General features: G+C 39.0%; 1 protein-coding gene across 1 annotated transcript in view; it reads left to right on the top strand.

The window, feature by feature from the left end:
* The window catches only part of CFTR (CF transmembrane conductance regulator), an 87,771-nt gene that overhangs the window by 10,481 nt on the left and 54,508 nt on the right, over positions 1 to 22,782 (top strand). Inside the window, exons 2-10 of the mRNA XM_069850973.1 lie at positions 2,229 to 2,339; positions 3,634 to 3,745; positions 11,873 to 12,088; positions 12,997 to 13,086; positions 14,350 to 14,513; positions 14,977 to 15,102; positions 18,376 to 18,622; positions 20,731 to 20,823; positions 21,342 to 21,524. Coding sequence (XP_069707074.1) covers positions 2,229 to 2,339; positions 3,634 to 3,745; positions 11,873 to 12,088; positions 12,997 to 13,086; positions 14,350 to 14,513; positions 14,977 to 15,102; positions 18,376 to 18,622; positions 20,731 to 20,823; positions 21,342 to 21,524 — 1,342 coding nt within the window. The remainder of the gene's footprint in view (positions 1 to 2,228; positions 2,340 to 3,633; positions 3,746 to 11,872; positions 12,089 to 12,996; positions 13,087 to 14,349; positions 14,514 to 14,976; positions 15,103 to 18,375; positions 18,623 to 20,730; positions 20,824 to 21,341; positions 21,525 to 22,782) is intronic.

Genomic DNA, 22,782 nt, shown 5'->3' with positions numbered 1-22,782 from the left:
CAGTCTTGCTGCCTGCTTTCTAAATGCAGCCACATTTTGTTAGTTCAAGCGGTGGCAAAATGCCAGGGTAGGTGCTAATCAAAAGTATAAATAAAATTAAATGTGTGGAGGGAAACAGAGCAATGAAACATGTTTTCCCAAAACATACAAGGCCTGGAGCTGTGAAGTGTTTCTCTTCTGTCAAGACAAGTTAAGAATTGCTTATTGCAGTCTCAAAGCATTGTTAAGGGGCTCAGGAAGGTTATTGCTTAGCTACAATATTGGGAATTAAAGAGGTTGCTTAGGAAATACTTGCATTAGATGCAGGAGTGGTTTACTGTTCCATAACTTGTTTTCATTTTATCTTTGCCGAAATATGTGTGTATATGAAACTTTCAGCGAAGCTAGTCCATGAGAGTTTCTGTTCCTGAAGGACAGGGATTAGCCATTTCTCCATAAGTTTTGCACAAAGCCAGTGGCATCTGACCCTTTCTGCCATCAGGAGCTGGCAAATAACAATCAGTACCTGATTCATCATTTGCAGTGGCCGTGAAAGACTTTCGCACAACTGTAGTATTTTAAATTCAAAAGTTTTATTCTAATCTACTTTATTACATCCCTGAAAACACTGGCCTCTATTTCTAGCAGTAGTAAAGTCTATGGATGTTTTACTGATGATTCTCCAAAGTGAACTCTCCGAGCTGTCTTGCTGTAACACACTACGAACCGTGTGTTATTTCTTAACTACAGTAGTGTCAAAGGCTGCCTGCGATAAAGCCCATATGATTTTTCTGAAACTGTAATATCTTTGCAGAAATGATGGATAATCTTCTAATTTCTCAGAACACATTCTCTTGACAGTGGGTGTGATATAACTATTCACTTGGGAAATATCTTTGTGCTTTGTTGAAATATGGGAATTATAGAATGGTGTCTTATGCAATTCATAACTTGTTAAAGTTAATGTTAAAGAGCATGCATGTGCATGCAAACAGCGGCACACAAATTGGCTTTGACTCCTGTGCTAAGGTCTTTTTGCACTTGTTTAGCGTCTGAAGATGTTCTTTTACTTCTGTATCAACCTCTTTGTACCATCAAAGGCTGCAGTTGGGAGTGTGGATTACTTTGTGTGTATGATACAAGTTCTTACAGGTGTAGGGGTAAGCATCTCCAGTAAGCTGTTTCTATTTCCTAGGTGACCATGGGAAACATTATTGCATTTATTTTGCAGTTTTGTTAACTGTTGTCTATAAAGTGAAATTAAAACACAAAAATCTGGAATGAGATCATAACTTTTGTCATATATATTGTGTGAGGTAAACCATGTTTACTTATAGAAGCATGACAGCAATCAACCACAAGCTACTTCTTTTACTAGCATTTAATTTTTTTAAGGGAATATCTTTCTAACAGTGGCTAGGAAGCAGAAACTCAAATAGTTTCGAAATACGCTATTAGTTTTTATGGTTGCTTGTTTATGTCTTGTTTTAGTCTAGTGCTTTCAAAAAGATTTCCAAACAGAACCTGCTGCAAAACATTTCACAAGTTGGCACTTAGGGATTTATAGTCCTTTCAGAAGCTGAATTGTTTGATAAAATTAGTAATGGTGCATAAATTGGGATTTTCTCTACAGAGTAGCCATTCTAGAGCTTTTTTTTTGGCTTTGGTGTGATTCAGCATTCCTTTTAAATTAAAAAAAAAAAAGAAAAAAGAAGAATGTTTACATATAGTGGATGCAACAAAGATCTTACAAGGAGTTCTGTGAATGATCTCATGTGTTGTTAAGGGCGTACTGCGACGTAAGGCATCAAGGGAACTTTCAAGCTATATTAAGATTTTCCTGTCTAATAGGAGTGAAATGTATACATCCGATTTACTTTATTTCTCATTTATTATTCATTTATATGGACATAGCACATATTTGGAAATAGAGTACAAAGGTCTCAATTCCCTGTTCATTTGTCTGCTGGTGAATGAATAGGAAGTTTGGGGTGTGATTCCACCCCGAAACTCATAAAATGCAACAGTTTTGCAATTAATCTTGTAATGTTATATTTGTCAATACAGTTTTATAAATACAGAGCTGCGCTACATTATGTCATATTGTGTGTATATGTGAGTGTGTGTGCACATAGTCATACTTGGGTGCTGTGGACAGTGATTCAAGATGAGACAATGCAACTTCAAAATTAACCTCAGAAACTGGTGATTTTTAATTTTTTGTTTGTTCATTTGTTTGTTCTGCTTAGATGGACAAAACCAATTTTGAAAAAGGGTTACAGACGACGGTTGGAGCTGTCAGATATTTATCAAATCCCTTCTGTGGACTCTGCTGATAATCTTTCTGAAAAGCTAGAAAGGTATGAAAGATTCATGAATTAACTTTGTTTCAAGAATTCCACTGTGATTTTCCTTAAAAAGCTGTTGGATAATATGTTTAAATAGCATTGGGAGCAAGCACCCACTGACCAGCTTAAGTGTGTCCTCATTCAGCACACATTGTCCTTTGAAGCTGACTGGGATCCCTGGTCCAGATGTATCACCTAGATGCGCAAAATTACTGTGTACTGGTGACTGTGCCATCTGTCAATTGACTAATGAGGCTAGACTCATGGTTTCAGTGTTAGCTGCATATTCCGATGTTCTTTCTTCCAAAAATACCCTTGTGAAACCTTGTTTTATTGTTCTTTTCAATTAAATAACATTCTTAATTTCCTTTCATATCTCTGTCAAAAGACTAACTGCTTCTGCAGATATCATGCCCTGACTTTCTTCATTTAGGCTTCCTCTCTTGCCTACCCTATTTTGGTGGATCCTAATTCAGAAACTATGCTACGCTTGGGACAAAGTCTTACAGATACAAGTGCCTAAATGCAGTCCCTGTTCCCCAGCCTCCGTTGCAGCTTTCCACAGTGTGCTGGGACAGCTTGTCTGCACTGTTGTGACCATCCAGTTAAACTCCATTGCAGTATGACATATGTATTCAAAGCTGATGGAAAATATTGTGAACATTGTTACGCTTGGTGCATTTTGATGGTTTATAAATGGAATATTCTGTTTTTTTAGTATTCTCTTGAAAGACGGACAAGAGAGTTAGCTGAGGAAATGGAAATTCTTAGGAGTGCTTTAATCTGCGAGCTGAATTTTAATTAAACATATGCTTTCTGTATATAGCATTGCTTCTGATCAGCAATTTATTGTCAAATAGAAAATTATTTGTCCCAGCAACACAAATTAAATATTATGCTGTTCAGTAGAAAACTTACATTTTTGATGTTTCATTGGTGTTTTCGGTGTTTTGTAGACTGGAAGAGCTCCAACACGTTTATTTGTCTATTATTTGTGCTTTGGTCTTAAGTACAGCAGTTTCTTTAAAACGTACAACGTAACCTTTTCATTAATTAATTCCCCACGGGATGATGTATGGCTGAGTATTTAGAACTGCCAAATATGTGGCTGAACTAGGTTTGAACTTTTATTGATCTATCAAGTCAATGAAGGCCAGGTCCTTGGGGTCTCTGCAAAGCTTTCTTTCATTAGTCAATTTAGCTAAATCTCCTTGGATATACCGGAGTGAATCAAAGTATGTCAGAGCCATAGACCCATCTATTTGTTCACACAACTTAATGGTCTTGTTTTTCGGTTCCTTTTCAGAGAGTGGGACAGAGAGCTGGCAACTTCAAAGAAAAAACCGAAACTTATTAATGCTCTTCGACGATGTTTTTTCTGGAAATTTATGTTCTATGGAATAATTTTATATTTGGGGGTAAGATTTGTTCTTCTCTTCAGTAAACTTTTAGTGTTCCATAAATAAATCCAAGTCTTAGGGATTGCAAAATGAATACGGAATCCTGTGAATCGCTACAGATTTTGCTTTGTGTGTTGCTTAATGATAAATACACAGAGATACTCAGGGACTTTCATAAAAGAAGTATTTTCTGGTAATGTGTTAATAACTTTAAAACGTAGGTATTAATAACTTTGAAATATACATAGTGCTAGGTGCTGGTATATTCTTCTCCAAGTACGGGTAGAGAATCAGAATTTTTATGTCACTGCTAATTGTTTTCTTGTGTTATGTTTTTTAAGAAGTTTCTAAAGAATTCGTACCCTTACATTAAAACATACCACAGTGCAATTTCATATGATTCAGTCAATTTTGTCAAAGTGACTATCAATCAGCTTTGTAATTAAATGCTTTATTCAGGTTTACATATGCAATAAGCAATTTGTGGTAACAATTCTGCATAAATAACTGTGTGAGATATGCTTGGATCTTGGTGATGTTAGTGGTTCAAAGTGTATGATCAAGGTCCTGATGTGAAATTCTGAACTGATTATGCGTATCTCCTTTCCAACGTGTTTGCTAAGATTACTCAGATTTACCAAAAGCCAGGTGTTTGACAGTCCTGTCACTGGGGAACATCGTTGTTTATTAATGGTGTCTCACTAAGTGTGTGGGATAGCCAGGCTATAAATCTGAAAATTACTGTTAACCAATATGCACATTAACATCCATGTTGTTTTCAAGTTTCTGCGATGTAGTAGTAAAACTGAGATATTAAACTCCATGTTTCTCTGTTCAAAATGTTGTGGTGTCAGAAACCGCAGCTATAATAGCCCCAAAGGCCTGAAGTGGTCAGATGTACTGAGATAGCATTTTCAGATGTGAGACAGATTTGTGGGACAGATTTTTATTTTTTGGAAGGTTGACACAAAAAGGAACTAATTCCACTGGCATTAGCGTTGAACTTTCAAGATCATGGAGTGGGCAGAAGAAGAGTGGAAGGGGAATTTGTAGAAAATAGCACACAAATGTCTCTGAATTCCATGTTCCTTGCTATAAAACCAAACTTCTCTTTTCTTATGGCTTTCAATCGAGTCTTCCAAGGAGCTAATAGAAGAGAATAGTAGAGTTATGGAAATGCAAACCTTTATGCCCATTAGAATGACCTCTCTTCCATGCAGGAAGTGGAGGGTAGTGTGCAGAGTTGTCATCATAACTGAATTTGCTACTGACTGCTCTGTAGAAAAAAAAAATTCAGGCTATGTGGATCTTCTAGCAGGTAGATAAAGAAAGATCATAATCTGCTCTATGGCAGCTATGCCAGATGTATGGTAAGTGAAAGCACACCAACACAAATACCTTCAAGTTTTAATAGTTTTGTAAGAAACACTTGAAACATAAATAAGAATATCCTGAAAGCTAAAACACAAGTTGTTAACTAATATAGGCATTTCAGCATTACAAGGTAGCTTTTTAAGGGTGAAAAGTTTTAATTCATTAGGTAGCATTTTAGGTCAAAAAGCTTTTTTCAGATTAAGCATTGAATTGGGATCCTGTCTTCTGCTAGCTTTATGCTGGGACAGATCTGCTCCGATAATCTTCCATGGAAGTCCCTCCTCTTTACACAGTACTTGAAAGACAGGCTGGTATTGCAAATTACAAAGTAAGTGAATTTATTTAGAGTCCTGGGATGGAAGTCCTGTAAAATATTCCTAAGTATGTTAATTTTGACTGCTAATGATGTGGGCATTCTGGTTTAGATTACTGTTGATTTGATTTATATAGTTAATAATGTACTACAATTTCACTTCGGATTGGATTTTCTCCTGAGGATTGTGGAAAAACTGACTGCTTCTTTCTCTTGTAACACTATGCCTAGGGAAAAAGAGTATCAATAATGGAATCAGAAAGTCACAAAGTAAATCTAAAGAAAAAGAAAGAAATTCTCTAGAGGAAATGGAAGTAGCTTCCTTCAAAATGCAGCATTCACATTTTTTTAAGTCTTGAAAAAAATTGGAATGTACCTCAGTCTCTCACACTGCTTCATGGATTCAAAATTAAAAAAAAACCTGCTATAGGCCTTAATTTTTTACAACTGCATTTAGACTGTCCACTAGATGTAGCTCATAAAGAACAACTCTGAAATTTATCATTGCCAATGCTCGATTTTAAAAATAAAACTTAGAGTGAAAGTTCTTTACATTTTATCTTTTTGTTTCTTTCTTGTGGATAGATACAGTCATACGTTCATGTCCACAAATTCTGATTAAAAATAGGGGAATTAAGAAATGAGCTTCTATGTCAGCTTTGTTCTCTCCCGGTTTAATCCTGTCCAACTTGCTGGACTCTTGCACTACTGAAGACTCTCAGGTCTCCTCTCACTGCCACTCCTCTCAGTCTGAAGTCACCACTGCTGCATATCTGGTTTGGAGGGACGTGTCATGCTTGCCTTGCGCTACACAGGGGCTGCACAAGGACAAAGTAGAGGAGATGTGGTTATGGTACCATCTGCTCACTCTGAAGGGCTTTTCTGCATCAGATCCTGGCCTCTTTGACTGTTGTGCAGGGCCAGTGGGAAGCAAGTTGGTTAGAATGGAATTTGATGAATCAATTAATTGTTTGTACGTGTAGGGCAGTTAATCGTGGCAATTAACAGGGTCTCTTGCTACCTGTGGGGCTGCGTAATAAACCTTCTGTCTATACTCTTCCACCTTGTTCGGAGGCTTCTCTGGGATGAGACCCTTTCTTTGTGGACTCTGACACAGTTCTCTTTTATTTGCTTCTGTCATCTCATCACTGCCTTTAATTTTTTAGCATTTTCCCAAACCGAGCCAGCAACTCCTTATTCATGTCAAGTTTGTATTTTAAAAAATCCAGCAGTTCTACAAGTTTAGCCTAGCACACGCTAATATGTGTTCTTGTAGTGTTTGCCAGCTGAAACTATTGCACTGTTGTGTTCCTGCTAGAAGTTAAGCAGTGTCTGAGGGCTTTTGTGGGCAGTTTTAAGGATAACTTGCTTTCCTCCCAGAATCCAGGCAAGTGAAATGTGTATGGACGTGCACACATGGGACTGCACAGTTGATTTCTGCATGCAGACTTTTTAAATGGAGTACAATGTTAGACCAGGAGAGGCCAGAACAGAACTGCAGGATTTTTGAGTAATATTTTTTGGGATTTTGTTGTTGTTTTTTCTTTTTAGTTCTTTAAGAAATCACAGACATGCAATTCAGCACATAGGAAACAAAACCTGCACCTTTCTACCCGGCACCCGGCTACTGGATGAGGGAAAGGCTGTGGATGTGGACTTCCTGGACTTCAGCAAAGCCTTTGACACAGTTTCTCACAGCGTTCTGCTTGAGAAACTGTCAGCCTCTGGGCTGGACAGGCACACACTCTCCTGGGTGGAAAACTGGTTGGCTGGCCGGGCCCAGAGAGTGGTGGGAAATGGTGTGAAATCCAGCTGGAGGCCAGTGACAAGTGGGGTTCCCCAGGACTCAGTGCTGGGTCCAGCCCTGTTCAATGTCTTCATCAATGATCTGGATGAAGGCATCGAGTGCACCCTTAGCAAGTTTGCAGACGACACTAAGCTGGGTGGAAGTGTCGATCTGCTGGAGGGTCGGGAGGCTCTGCAAAGGGATCTGAACAGGCTGGACCGCTGGGCTGAGTCCAATGGCATGAGGTTTAACAAGGCCAAATGCCGGGTCCTGCACTTGGGGCACAACAACCCTATGCAGTGCTACAGACTAGGAGAAGTCTGTCTAGAAAGCTGCCTGGAGGAGAGGGACCTGGGGGTGTTGGTTGACAGCTGACTGAATATGAGCCAGCAGTGTGCCCAGGTGGCCAAGAAGGCCAATGGCATCTTGGCTTGTATCAGAAACGGCCTGACCAGCAGGTCCAGGGAGGTTATCCTCCCTCTGTACTGGGCACTGGTGAGACCGCTCCTCGAATCCTGTGTTCAGTTCTGGGCCCCTCACCACAAGAAGGATGTTGAGGCTCTGGAGCGAGTCCAGAGAAGAGCAACAAAGCTGGTGAAAGGGCTGGAGAACAAGTCTTATGAGGAATGGCTGAGAGAGCTGGGGTTGTTTAGCCTGGAGAAGAGGAGGCTGAGGGGAGACCTCATTGCTCTCTACAACTACCTGAAAGGACGTTGTAGAGAGGAGGGTGCTGGCCTCTTCTCCCAAGTGACAGGGGACAGGACAAGAGGGAATGGCCTCAAGCTCCGCCAGGGGAGGTTTAGGCTAGACGTTAGGAAAAAATTCTTTACAGAAAGGGTCATTGGGCACTGGAACAGGCTGCCCAGGGAGGTGGTTGAGTCACCTTCCCTGGAGGTGTTTAAGGCACGGGTGGACGAGGTGCTGAGGGATATGGTTTAGTGTTTGATAGGAACGGTTGGACTCGATGATCCGGTGGGTCTCTTCCAACCTGGTTATTCTGTGTGATTCACAATGAACACAGAAAGATTAAATCTTAGTTTAAATTCTTGATTCCATTATCGTTAGTCTTCTTTTTACTGAAAGCTGTAGGAGGAAGAACTTGCTGCTAAAGCCACTGGTGTTCTTTTCAGGCCCTGCACACGGAAATTAATGGGAGCTTTGCCATTAATTTGAACGGGGACAGGATGTTGTGCCTTATTGGCATAGATGCAAACAAGTTGTGCTTTCTTTTGAACTCCACTTTCCTTCCAGCTCTTCTCTTGTCTCCTCCCTGAGCTGTTTCCACTGGACCTTTCTTGGAGTGTGGTTTAAACTATGTTGATATCCCTGCTGTTTGTGTAGTTGTTGTTGCAGCTGACATCACAGCTTTTCTCTCATTAGGTCTAGTAGTTTTTCCTTTCCCCTTCCCGCGCTGTAGGTAATGATGTTATTGCAGGGTGGACACTTGTGCTGTGGCCCCCTAGAGTACTACGACTCTTCCTCATAAACAGTGTTGTGTGAGGCACGTTGAGTTACTGAGTTAATGTATCTGCTCCCCTGCTGTTCGAAACAGCTTCCATACTTCACCTCATCAGCAGACGTGTCTTGCAATTTGAAGAGAAGGTGGTGTGGCCATGAAATGAAAATTTGCCTTTCAGCACAATACTGGCTAAAAAAAAAATGGGAACTTTGCTGTGAGGATCTCTTTGATTCTACTTACATTTTTCTCATATATTCACCCCCATGAAATGTATATTTCCACTCAGGCACATTAACTTAGAAATGGTTGTAGTATCGTATTCCACAGGACTCTAAGGAGGATGTCCTGAAGTTCTCACATATAGGTCATGGGTGTAAGTCAGGAGGCAAGGAGGGATATGAAAGTCCTGAAGCACTTCTTGAACAGACGCCAAAACAGAGATGTGAGTTATTGTCTTCAAATACAGAGTGATTGAGCTTATGGGGGGCACACATAACACAGAAATTCTCATTTCTTAAGAACAGCCATACCAGGTCAGATCAGTATGGTATCCTGTGTCCTACTCTCATTTCTTTTCAGATCTTTGGTTTTTTTAATGAAGATTTCTGTGAGAGGGACATTTCTGAGTTTCTCAATGGCCTCTGATGAATGCAGAGGGAAGAATGAGGACAGGAGAAGGGAAAAAAAAACAACTCATGAAAGCTGGATTTTCTGATAGGTGCACAAATCCCATTTCTTTTTTAGGCAGGTCATTCTAATCAGTTTATTTATCCATGCTTATTTCAGTGAGCAATTTTGAGGCTAGAAGAGAAAAAATGAAAAATAGGTAGTTCTGCTTTCATTTGTATGTAGACTAGATAATACTCTCTTTGGTAAGTAAGCTGATAAGTCTTCACTTTAAAACAGTGGATTTTTACACTCCATGAGATAGCAAATGATTTGGCTAATTACCAGCTGTTATTCTACCCTTAGTCTGTAAATCACCTTTTTTTTCCCAGTGTGCTAGGCATGTATGGGATACCTTTATAGTCACAACAAACACAGCAGCAAAGTGTGGCATTTTCACTGGAATAAGAGTAAATACCAAAAAACAAAAAACCCTTTCTATTTTAAGCCTTTATATACAAGCTTATCTTGGAATCTCTGAGAGCATGAAAGCACCACATTGTCCTTGAGAGGTGACTATTTTGTGTTTTGTCAGTCTTGAGGGGTTTTGGTTTGCCACTTCGGGATGCATGTGGTCTAAGCACAGCTGCCTTGGGTCATGTGTGTTTTAATAAACACTCCTCCCTTTGCCTACTGATAACATTGAAGTCTTTGTCAAAGTCAGCTTCAGGTTTACAGCATTTGTATTGAGGCAGAATGGTGTTTAATTTGGGAAATGTAGTGTGTAGCACAGGTATGCTGTTTGAGATGTAAAATTCCATGTCTCCTGTGGAAAATGTGAATGATGAATATCAGCTCCACCAACAGTAACATTCAAAAGGTATTACAGGTTATAGAAGTACTTGGGATTGCCAGGACAAGAGAATGCTCTGGGGAGACCTTACTGCAGCCTTTCAGTACTTAAAGGGGGTCTATAAGAAAGAGACAAGCTTTTTAGCAGGGCCTGTAGTGAAAGAACAAGAGAAAATGTTTTTAAGCTAGAAGAGGGTAGATATAGACTAGATATTAGGAGGATTTTTTTTTTGCTGAAAGTGGTGAAACACTGGAACAAGTTGCCCAGAGAGGTGGTGGGTGCCCCATCCGTGGAAACATTCAAGGTCAGGGTGGATGGGGCTCTGAGCAACCTGATCCGGTTGAGGATGTCCCTGCTTGTTGCACGGGGGTTGGACTAGATGACCTTGGGAGGTCCATTTCAACTTAAACTATTTTATGATTCTATGATTCACAATTATTTATTGCAGTAAAATATTAATTACAGATGAACTTAACTAGTTCGCTTCTCTCTAAGTCTCTGTATGGTGGTGTGTGTGATTTTCAGCTGGAAGACAGCACTAATAACTTTTTGACAGAATTTAACAGAACCATACAAAAAAGAGTTCAATTATGTCTTGCTGTTTTTTAAGTATCAGATACTTTCTGCTGACATGCAATAGAAAGAATGATAAGGAGATACACATAAATGTATTTTTACACCAAATAGAACAATGAAGCAATGGAGCATGTACATACTTCATACCCTTCAGAAGCGCATGCAGAAGATGAAGCAAATTGTTAAATGGCAGCACACTGATGATTTTTGCAGTTCTTGGGGAAGGACTGGGGAAGGAAAGAGGGCGCAAGAGGCAGAGGTGGAAATGGGTGAGGTTATAGGAGTGGAAGTGCGAGCACAATGGGGATGTTAAAGGAAATGGATGTAAAGGGTGAGATTTTGCTAGTGGGGTGCAGTTACAACAGAAAAGGAGGCTGAGGTCAATTGTGGTATCAGGCTAAGGTGAAGTCAGGACTGCAGCAGATCATTTGGATACGTTGCATTTTAGCAGTTTGATATCTTCCTCTCCTTCTTTGGTTCTCTACCATGTTGCTCATCCTGGGATGGGAAGTGCTGGACTGCCAATCCAGGAGGGACTGGTTTCTCTCTGGGACTTTTTATTGAAGTTGCCTACCATTTACGCCTGCTCGCCCTGCTTTTGTTAGAGCTCTGGATACAATGTCTAGAACTGTTGAGTAGGATGATCCAAATTCTTTATACTTTTTGTTCTATTGCTCTTTCCATTTACTTTATGTTTTAGCTGTATCCTCACTGTGGTTTCTGTTGGTTTTAATCTCAGAAGCTCTATGTCTTGTGTTCTCTAAGTCCTGTAAAGTGTAGTGAGAACTGTTCCCTAGGGGTCAAAACAGAAACCCAGCCTGCTAAACTGGATTCAGTCATATGATGTGGCTAATCTGTTAAAAGCTCTGAAAAGTAAATGAGGAAGCTAATCTCAGTTGTCACTTTTGTAGGATATGATCAAACAAAATTTACAAACTAGTTTTGTTTTGGTGGAGTTGCAGGAGCATCACAGATTAAGAAAGCAGTGAGTGGTATGTTCTCCTGTGCAATTATTGCAGCTGTCTGTGGTTTGCATAGCAAACAGAATTGGCTTCTTCATTTAAGATATAAAGCTGTAAATATCAGTTGCTAGGACTTGAGATGAAGATGTTAACCATTTTTGGAATGAATGAACAAACTGCTGACCAATATTATTTTTCTCTTGTTTCCATCCGCAGGAAGTCACCAAATCTGTGCAACCACTTCTGCTGGGAAGAATAATAGCTTCTTATGATCCAGATAACTCTGATGAGAGATCCATAGCCTACTACCTGGGCATTGGCCTGTGCCTTCTTTTCTTTGTGAGAACATTGCTCATACACCCTGCTGTATTTGGTCTTCATCATATAGGAATGCAAATGAGAATAGCTATGTTTAGCTTGATTTACAAGAAGGTAATTGATTCATTTACACTCAAAGCCAAACCTCTGTCTGTAGCGTACATATCTTTCAGGCCAGACTGTTGAAAGATTGATAGTTTTGTTAGTCAAAGTACACAAAGTACACAAAAGCATAATGTGGCTAACATCAGTTTCTGACAGTGCTCCATTTCCTAAGTCCAAAGAATTAAATACTAGTCTACAGCTGGGTTGACTGAAGTCAGCCTCTGTGTGAGTTCAGGCTTGCTGGATATGTGGTGGGATGCCTTAATTACTCTACCACTGTGCTCCTGTTACGCACGTCTGTTGCAAAGAAGAATAACATATATTGGTGACCAAAGTGTATTTTCAAAAGAGGATTTAGAAGTGAAGACTTAAACAATAAATATAACATAGGAGGGATTGAGTTTGAATGATACTTTGTGAGATCATGAAGAATCAACAGATACTGATGCATCACATGTCCTCAAATCCAAAGATTTAAAATGGTGTTTGATTTTAGCAATACTCAAATCAGCTACTTTGAACAAACATGTTACTTACTCTCATATAAAGCTCAGTGTGAAAATATCTTTAAAAAATATTTGTCAAGATAGGCACAGTAGGAGATTTTTGAGAATGCGCAGCAGCACACAGGATGTGTCCTTAATTAAAACTTGCATTTGCATATGTATCTCTATACATAAAATATGCAACAGAAAGCAAGGACTAAGTCGATAAATCAGTATCTGTAATTTAATAGCTATATTACATTCAAGTTACATAAATAACAAGTTTAACGAGACTTCCTTTATAGCATAAGCAGGTAAGTGAATTGTTATTTATACTACTGTGCCATTGCCTATTATTTTTATATGTATTTATTCTGTTTTATGAGGATGAATTACATGACCATTTTTCTGTGGTTTTGTTTTCTTTTACAGATCTTAAAACTGTCAAGCAGAGTTCTAGATAAAATAAGTACTGGACAATTGGTCAGTCTTCTTTCCAACAATCTGAACAAATTTGATGAGGTATGTCATCAGTTGTTTAATCTGCTTGGTGATCCATCAAATACAAATGCTATGCTTCAAGCTGTTCATGACAAACATTAAGGAAATAGGGAGCATAAATGATGGACTGCACTGACTGCTCATTGTAAACATAAAATGAACATGCCTGTTATAGTCCAGGGAGACCCTGCCAGGAAACCTCTGGATTACGCAGCTGGTTTCATAGAGGTCAGAACTTGCTTGTTCAATCCTTCCATCCTCTGTTCCTGACCACCATACCTTTTATAAAAAGATGATTCAGCCTGTTCCTGCTGTTGAACAAGTGACGGATGTTCGGCATCCTGTTGCTACTGTTACCCACTCCCTAGAAGACTGAATAAGTGTTGATGTAAGATCTTACTAGGAACCATTCCCAACACATCCGTCATAGACAATACTTTCAGAGTCTCCTGTAAAACTTCTCATTCATTAAAGAAACAGATGTAAATTCATGTTACTGGCTTTGGAGACTGGAAACTTTATGAACTTCTGTTAAGCATGTATGTTTAATTGGCTCATTGGTAGTATGAGGTTTGTTTGCTGTGAAAGAAGTGAGATCAGAGAGACTGTAGACACGTGGCTGGAACTGGAATTTGTATTTACTTTATGTATTGCTATATCAAGCAATACCAGCTAGTGCTGTACAAGCCAGGACAGGTGCCCTATCATTGCTGCAGTGGAGCTGCAGTGGCAGAGTCCCCTGTGCAGCCTGATCACAGGATTCATTAAAAAATCTCCAAGTGTGGAGGAACGTGACTGAAGTAGGTGTCAGTCTGTTTTGAGTTAGTTGTGTTCACACAACAGTCATCTCTTCATCAAAGTAATATTTGCATCCTATATCAAATCACTCTCAGAAGACTCTTCTGTGTAATTTTCTCTTGCTGTGGTTGAAAAAAACAGCGTCAATAGCAAATTCTGTTTACTTTTACAAAGCTGGGATTTTACTTGTGCATATACATAGCGAACAGACAATTACAGACTGAACTTTGCCTTACAAAGATCAAAGTTTAGGTGTGGAATGTATATGTATTGCTGCATTGTCATCATAATTAACACCCAGAATGCTATGTGCTCAGGATCACAAATTCTTCTTTATAAACTTGTTTTACTACTGAAAATATTTGTACCATTCATTGTTACATTTTTCAAAGTGTCATTTTAATCACTCCTTCATTTTCACGTAGTTTTCAGAGCACATCTGTAACTTGCATTATTATTATTATTTTTTGTGGTGGGCTTCCACAGGGTCTTGCTCTGGCCCATTTTGTCTGGATTGCACCTTTGCAAGTGGCACTGCTGATGGGACTGCTCTGGGATATGTTAGAAGCCTCTGCATTTTCTGGACTTGCTCTTCTGATAGTCCTGGCCTTTTTCCAAGCCTGGCTGGGACAAATGATGATGAAATACAGGTGACAAGACTGTTATTTTAAAATATTTCAATATATTTTCATGAAACACGTTGATTTAAGAAGTTTATACCATTATTAAGGGTCTCTAGTTATGAAATTTTTACAAAAGGGGAGTCTGAAGAGTGCTAGCTGTGTTAGGAAAGTCACGGACAAACCTTTTCTTATTTTTTAGCAGCTATGTAAACTTAACAAAGGGTAAGGTCTAACATGCTGTAAATAGTCATAATGCTTTGTAAAATTAAAACTCCTTATTAGTGACTTGATTTACTCTTTTCAGAGCTTGTGTTTTTATCATTAGAATAATTACTAGGTTTCTAATAATTCCTTTCACATTCTTCATAGTCTGTTGAAATAAACATTTGAAATGTAAGCATATAGGGAAAGTGTTTTCATAAGCTATAATGAGATACAAACTATACAGGATGAAAGAGAAGATTGACTTAACCATCTTTTTACTTTGTAGGAATAAGAGGGCAGGAAAGATCAATGAGAGACTTGTCATCACCTCAGAAATAATTGAAAATATACAGTCAGTTAAAGCCTATTGTTGGGAAGATGCAATGGAAAAAATGATTGAAAGCATCCGTGAGTAAGTGTTCTGATTTATTAGTCAAATTTTTATGTGCTCAGAAAAAAAAATTAGGTGTCTATGAGCACCATCTGTGGTCTTGTTAGGAAATAAAATACACAAATATTAATCCTCCGTAAACTTAACTGTGCATTCCCACACTGCAGTTTGGGTTTTTCCCCATTCTTGTCAAGTTCACTATGGAGGTGAGATTTTTAATTTTTTTTTATTTGCTTCCTCATTTGTTATAATGATATTTCAGTGGTTTGCTTGTGCAGGTAGAACAATTGTGACATCTGTGTTTGTTTCTGGCCAAACCCTCTCCTCATCTTACAATAAAGAGCCCTTTTGTGATCCTTACTTAAGGCATTACAGACTTTCCTATTCTGTGGTGGAAGAAACAGTAAGAATCCCCTGCAGCCATTTTCTGAGAAATGCAATGAAGCTGCTTTTAAACGTATGAGCAATAAGTGAAAGGACTGAAGTAGTGCGGCTTCATGTATTCATCCTGCACAATTGCATTTACATTTATTGTCTGTAGATAGCCTTATTTAGTGCTTATCTCTTCAATTAATATTGAGAATGAACTGGAACTACCAGACCTGAAGCAGAAAGGAGATAAGAGAGCTAACATAGTTAGCTGAGAGCCATGAGAAGGAGGTCTTCCTTACCAATGGGGAGCCCTGGGGGAAGGGAGGAAAAATGACGAATTGATTAATGGGTGGTGCTGCACTAAAGCTGTCCCCTGTGTTTGTTTAGTCCTTTATAGAGAATTAAAATTCTCTGGCAGGTGTGTGATTGGGAAAATAAAAGAAAATGAAAGAAATGCAAGTGTCATATTATCATATAAATAAAAGAGATGAAATTATATTATTACACAAACACCTTCTTGTTCAGCTGCTTTCTGAAAGACAATGCAGAGAAAGAGAAGTGTTCTTTATCTTTAGAATAAGGATGATTTAAAAACTTTTAAGGATTTACTATAGAAGAGCAGAGAAAGCTCTGTATGAATCCAGGCTGGGAGTTCCAGTTCAAGAAAGGAACCAGGTTAGGATTTGCCTGGTGTTACCAATTTTATGCATTGCTTTTAGGAAATCTGAAACAATGTCTTGTGAAGAAATCTTGTAGAAATGAATTAAATAAATTTTAGTCCATGAAATGGTCACAGAAACCTGGAAAAAGAACTGCCATTTTATGATCTATATTTTCTATAATAATTTATAGTGAATATTGTAGTACTGAAATTCAATGTTTATTAAATCATGCATATATTTTTAAAAGATAAAAAATATAGCAATATTACAAGGTCAAAGTATCTCTCTTCTACTTCTCTGCACCAAAATACTGTATTTTTTTGAGCGATCCAACAAGTCACTTGTTGAAGACATTGCCAGAGCAGGTCAACCCGGTAATGTCAGAGTTTCAATTGAATTTTTCTTGCTGAGCCAGCTCTGCAGGGCCTCCCAATCAGTTGGCTTGTTAAGCCAGTAGGAAATGAGACCTCGTGTGTGAAGCCATGCCTGTATTTTAGTTAACAGTGCATTTTAACTTCTGCGTGCTGGCATTTTCTCATGCAACCCAGTTTAATCAACTCTAATGAACTAGGTAGACCTGTGCCCTTGCTCTGGTAGACTTGAGCTGCCAGGGCTGGGCTGACCTGCATGTGTAATTCTCCTGCAGGCAGCCTCCCTCAGGGAACTGTGACACTTCAGAGGGACCAATATGGTCTGTCTCCTGTGTGCCCTCTTAAGTCTGTACTGGTAATGACTGTTCGTAACTGTTACCTGAATAAACATACCTGCACTCCTATGTGATATGCAATATATTTAGAGAAGTAAAAAACCGCTTTGCCAAACGGTTCTCCAGGAGCGTTGCACGGCACTGGGGAGAGTGAAGTCCAAGGCTGAAAGTGTCTATACTTTGTCAACAAGAGATACATCTTTATATTAAGCAAAGGATCTCAAGCTCATGTATTTGTACTGATTCCTGCTGCATCACTTCAAAAACAGACATACGTTGGTCTACACTCTAGATGTGCATGAAAATCATGGTGTCCCTTATGTCCTTTCTGCAACTGCCCATAGGCTGTCAGGAAGACCTGTCCCAAGTGTGTGGTTGATTTACAGAGCTCTCAAGCCTGTATCACAGATAGACTCATCTCTGGAAAACTTTTGCTTGTGTCTGGTACTGGGGAGCATACTGAAAAGGGTTAGTGCTTTGGTTCTCCCTCTTTGGGGTAGCAACTGTGTGCTTCAGTACTGGCTGGATTTTTGGTAGCTTCTACACAGGCATTTGAGTGGGACTGGACCAAGCCCCCAAATCTTTATTGTCCCTATTTAGTGCTGCCACCCACAGTCTTGTACAAGCTCTGGAGGGACTTATAAGGCCCTTTCCCAGGGCAGTGGCTACTAACGTGGTGGTGTCCTGCAGACCTTGGGGTCTAGCTCCCTCTCTATCCCCAGCTGCTCTTTCATTGCAGCAGACATACCTCTGTTCAGGCAAAGCTGATCTGCAGGGCACCTGGAGGATGTGAAGTGAAGAGGGTCAAAATGAGAGCAGTCAATAGAAAGCTTCATCACTATGAGTTATGGCTGTCAATTCAGAAAGTGGATTACACTCCCTGGATTGTTTCCCTTTTCATTTAATAACTTGCTGTAAGAGGCACAGGCGTTATGGACTGCACTGAAGTCAGTAAACTACTTTGTAGACTGAGCTTCTGTGCAGAACAGAAGGTGGACAGCAGACTCCCAGCCTTCTACTTCTTCAGGCTGGGGTGAACTGATACCTTGCTGATGGGTGAAACCATCAGTAGGGTGCTCTGGAAAAGGAATTGACATTATAACCAGATTGTGGATTGTTCTTATGGATTTTTGTGGTCGGGTATAGCAAGTCTGGCATTTCAAAGTATCTTATTTGTAGTGAAGTTCTGTGTCCAGATGTCCAGATGAGTATGAGATGGTGCTTTTGGGAGTGTATCATACAACACAGCATTAGATGCTTAAAGGTTGGTTGTGCTGGAAACTGTAGAGGTTTGTGGCTTAGGAGGTATCTAAACCATGACATAGACCATTGTTGTTTTGTCTGACATTCTGGCTGGTGCCAAAATTTGGCTGCAATTATTTTTTAGGTCCAAAAATCATTTTGAATCTTGCTTTTTAACTGCAATCCTAGAAAATAACAAGGATGAATAAGCCTCTGAGTGAATAGTTTTACTAACAGTTCCATCCAAAATATTTTTAAGATGTAAACTGTGGAATATCATACTAATTTGTTTATTTGTTTGTTTTTCACCAGAACTGAACTGAAGCTAACCCGAAAAGCTGCTTATGTGAGATATTTCAACAGCTCAGCATTCTTCTTTTCAGGATTTTTTGTGGTGTTCTTAGCTGTGCTTCCATATGCTGTGACTAAAGGAATCATTCTCCGAAAAATATTTACCACCATTTCCTTCTGCATTGTTCTTCGAATGACAGTGACCCGGCAGTTTCCTGGGTCCGTACAGACTTGGTATGACTCTATTGGAGCAATAAACAAAATACAGGTAAGGTACATTAAAATCTTCCCAAGTACGTAAGCTAATTCTGTAGAGTATGTTATCTCGTTAGTTGATCAACAAAAGCACAGAGCATTTATGCAGACTTTCCAAATATACTATACATGGCTTTGACTACACACCATGAAATGTTGTTATAAATCTTGATATTGTTATATGGTTCCCCAGGCAGCATAACCACAGGACTCTCATGCTACCTGCAGGCTGCTATTTTGTTGAAATAATGGCATTTAGTTATTTCTTCTCATTGCAGAAGAAAGAACTTACTAAAAATATGTCATAAGTTGGGATGCTTAAGAGATGTTTTTTCTTCAGAAAAGGAAGTACAAAATTAGTATGTGTTTAATATAGCAGGCTTCCAGTAGTTGCAGTCACTGATCTTCTGTTTTCCTGGCTATTAGTGGCAAGAACAGCAGGAGATTGTGTGTCTTATGTAAATGTGCATCTCATTTGTTATGAGTAGTAAACATAATTAAGGTACCAGTCAAATAGTTATTACGCACCTTACCTGCTGAGATCAATTGCTCATATACCAGCATGAGAGGATTATCTGCAGAGTCCAATCAGGGTGAATTCTCATTAACTCTGTCTGATTTGTCTGCTGTTTTGAAATCACTCCTCAGGAAATGAATTCTTATTCTGGTTTTGGGTGAAATCTTAGACTATTTATTTACATATTTATATATATATTAAAAAAAGTATATTTTATTATTTTTAGTGTGATAAAAATACCTACTATGGAACTTAAAAAATCTTACATCAAAATTCTGAATTTTAACATAGAATAAGAAGCAGGTATTGGATTTTTATGATTTTCAATTGGGCAGAAAATTCAGGAAATCAAGCCATAGAACTTTCTGTTTGACATTTAGACAGCTGCCGTGCTGGGTCCCAGTTTAGGCAGTCCTTGTGCTCTCAGATTCCTTAGGCCTTAGTGGAGGTGTCCTGTCTCTCCTGTTTCCTGGAAAAGTATATCCCTTGTTGCGGAACTGACAAGCCCAGTTGTTGTACCATTGTGCTCACTTTGCTGAACATTGGCCTTGGGAGTACTAGCTCTATGGGTGCTCCAGAATCCATAAATAATCATCTCTTTGTGGCAGGTTCAGTATAGACCCCATAGAGAATAGAGAAACTGCACAGAATCCCAGAACACTGATGCCCTTTACTTGTCACAAGAAACAAACGGAAATAATAAACCACTCATAAATACCTGTGATTTAGTTTCCTAGTGTTCACTGGGCCAGATATGTCCCCTGGGTTACTGTTTTTGCCCTGTAGCTAGACCCATGTTTTCTAGACCGTGAAGTCTTTCAGGATCAGTGCGCTTCCTCTGATGATCACTGCTCCAGGAACAACTCTGGATGACCCCACTGCCTTTGTTATGAATGCCTAGCTATCATTTCCCTCTTCTACATAAACTGTATGTGTTTTGCCTTCCAGTTTTTTGGTTCCTGCCCTTTCAGTCATCTGCTTTTTCCCTTCTGCTTGTTCATGGAATAGAGAAGTTATCTTTCCTATATTAGTGTAGGCTTACTCTTTTTTCCTAATATTATCCCAGAAGATAACACAGGCGTCATTTTGCTGCCTTATGTAATTTGAAATTACACTACTTCTGTGTCTTCTTTTTTTTTTTCTGGTGGTGGTAGAGACATCACTGTAACTCCTTTAAATGTTTGCAGTTTTGGAATAGGGAGATAATACCATGCAGCAGCTTTGTTTCACTTTTTATCAAGATGAAACCTTCTAATTCCTACTCAAAACCCAAAGCTTCATTTGAAAAGGATTAATGTCAAATGCCCGATACAAGTCCTGAACGCAAAAGCAGTTCCAAGATTTGATATTCTTTCTAAAGCAGAAGCAAATACATTTATAGTTATGTTTTCATTAGCAATGGAAGACTTAGTAGTTTCAAAAATATATCCTTCTCCATCCAAAAGACATTGTATAAGCTATTATTTATGCCTCTCTCTAAGACACCACAATACAGTAGTACCATCAGAAATATTAGCTAGTGCTCAGTGTTAGTGAGGACATACTGCTTTGTACGGCCATTGTCACTTATTGTTTCCTCGCATCTGCTTTCATGGTGTTTCTAGGATTTCTTGCTGAAAAAAGAATATAAAGCCCTGGAGTACAATCTAACGACCACCGGGGTTGAGCTGGACAAAGTAACGGCTTTTTGGGATGAGGTTGGTACTTTTACCCAGATGAAATTAAAACATAAAGTATTTCTTTTTTACTGATATTTGCCTTGATGGTCTCTAAAAAGAGCAGCCTACGCTCCTTTACTTTAACTGTCTTCAGCTATCAGCAGGCAAGGAATATATGGCAAGTAATTAATGCATGATATCAGATTATCCACTGTTGAGAAACTTTGGAAGAGACCTTTTAATAAGTATTAAGGCCTGTGATAAGTAGTTATTTCTGATTTAAGCCAGCCTAAATACAGAGTCAGGCTGTGGCATGTGTAGACACTAGAAAGCAATCCTATAATAGGCAACTTTTCTTTTCTTTCTTTAGAAGCAAGCTAAATATTAAAATACAACTATCTATTTAAGAATATAAGAAATATGTTGTAGATAGGAAAAGTAAAATCAGAAGAGTATGTTCATGTGTTTTCATAAGCTTATAGTGTGATATACATGTCTGTATATGCATACTTTATTTATTTATGTAAATGCTTAACTCACATCTGTGTATGTTGCAGGGAATTGGAGAGCTGTTTGTAAAAGCAAACCAGGAAAACAACAACAGCAAAGCTCCTAGCACTGACAAAAATCTCTTCTTCAGTAATTTTCCCCTTCATGCCACTCCTGTTCTTCAGGATATAAATTTCAAGATTGAGAAGGGACAGCTATTAGCTGTTTCTGGATCTACTGGAGCAGGCAAGGTATTTCTATTTCTGCTGTTTAAAAAAAAAAGTCCTAATAATTTTAAGGAGTAATATTGTGTTGTCATTGTTAGTTGCATTGTTACAGTATTCTTGCTATCCTGTGCTCAGTGTAAAAATGATGGCGGCAGGAAAAAGTATGAAGAAACTGTAAGTTCTAATAAGATGGCCAGTATGAGGAAGAGTTTGCTGGCTATTTGTTGTGCATTGAAGCATATAGGTTTAATAAGGAATTAGGAATTTAAGTGACAAAACTCTTTTTCATAGTAAGTAAAAGGAGATTTGCGGGAGTAATGCAGTCTGAAACCTAAAGTTAATGCTTATGGTGAGAATCTCCCTTGCAAACAAACTGGAGGGCATGGCATAGATTTCCAGAGTAAGCTCAGTGTACTAGAAAGCAGGTTTTTTTCTTTTTTACCTGCCTTGCTAACATTTTAAGGAAAAATTTGAACACAGTAACTTGACCAGCCTGACACGGATTAGCCAGGTAACTAAGATGCGTGCCCTGAACATGTGATATGCTTGGTCACTTGTGCTCTGGTTCCTACAGTGAAAGCCTGGGGAGGGGCTGCTGAATCTGGTGATTTTCTGAGAAAAGTTGTGATTTAGATTAATCATCATTTTAGAACCCCAGAATTTCATCAATACATTTAGTTTGCAGATAACACATCCGATTAACCTCATTAATATAAAATAAGTTGAACTGTGAGACTCTATTCATTTTGAGCAGCAAGTAATTAGATGAGTCTTTCATTGGCAGTGGTTTTCTGGGGAGATGAGAAAGTCAAAGCAAACATTCATTATGTGTTTGGCAACTTTTTTTCCCTGTTTAACAAATTATTGGTGAACACATTCTGATTTCTTTTACTTATATTGGGCAAAATATTTGGACTGTTGGAGTCATAGAATCATAGAATAGTTTGGGTTGGAAGGGACCTTAAAGATCACCTAGTTACAACCCCCTCCCATGGGCAGGGACACATCCCACTAGCTCAGGCTGCCCAAGGCCCCATCCAACCTGACCTTGAACACCTCCAGGGATGGAGCAGCCTCAGCTTCCCTGGGCAACCTGTGCCAGTGCCTCACCACTCTCTTGGTGAAGAAGTTCTTTCTTATGTCTAGTCTAAATCTGCTCCTCTCCAGTTTATACCCATTGCCCCTATTCCTATCACTACAAGCCTTTGTGAACAGTCCCTCCTCAGCTTTCTTGTAGCCCCTTCAGGTACTGGAAGGTCGCTATAAGATCTTCTTGGAGCCT

Source organism: Phaenicophaeus curvirostris, chromosome 1, assembly GCF_032191515.1.
Source record: "Phaenicophaeus curvirostris isolate KB17595 chromosome 1, BPBGC_Pcur_1.0, whole genome shotgun sequence".
NCBI lineage: Eukaryota > Metazoa > Chordata > Aves > Cuculiformes > Cuculidae > Phaenicophaeus > Phaenicophaeus curvirostris.
This window is presented reverse-complemented; position numbering and strand designations above follow the sequence as displayed.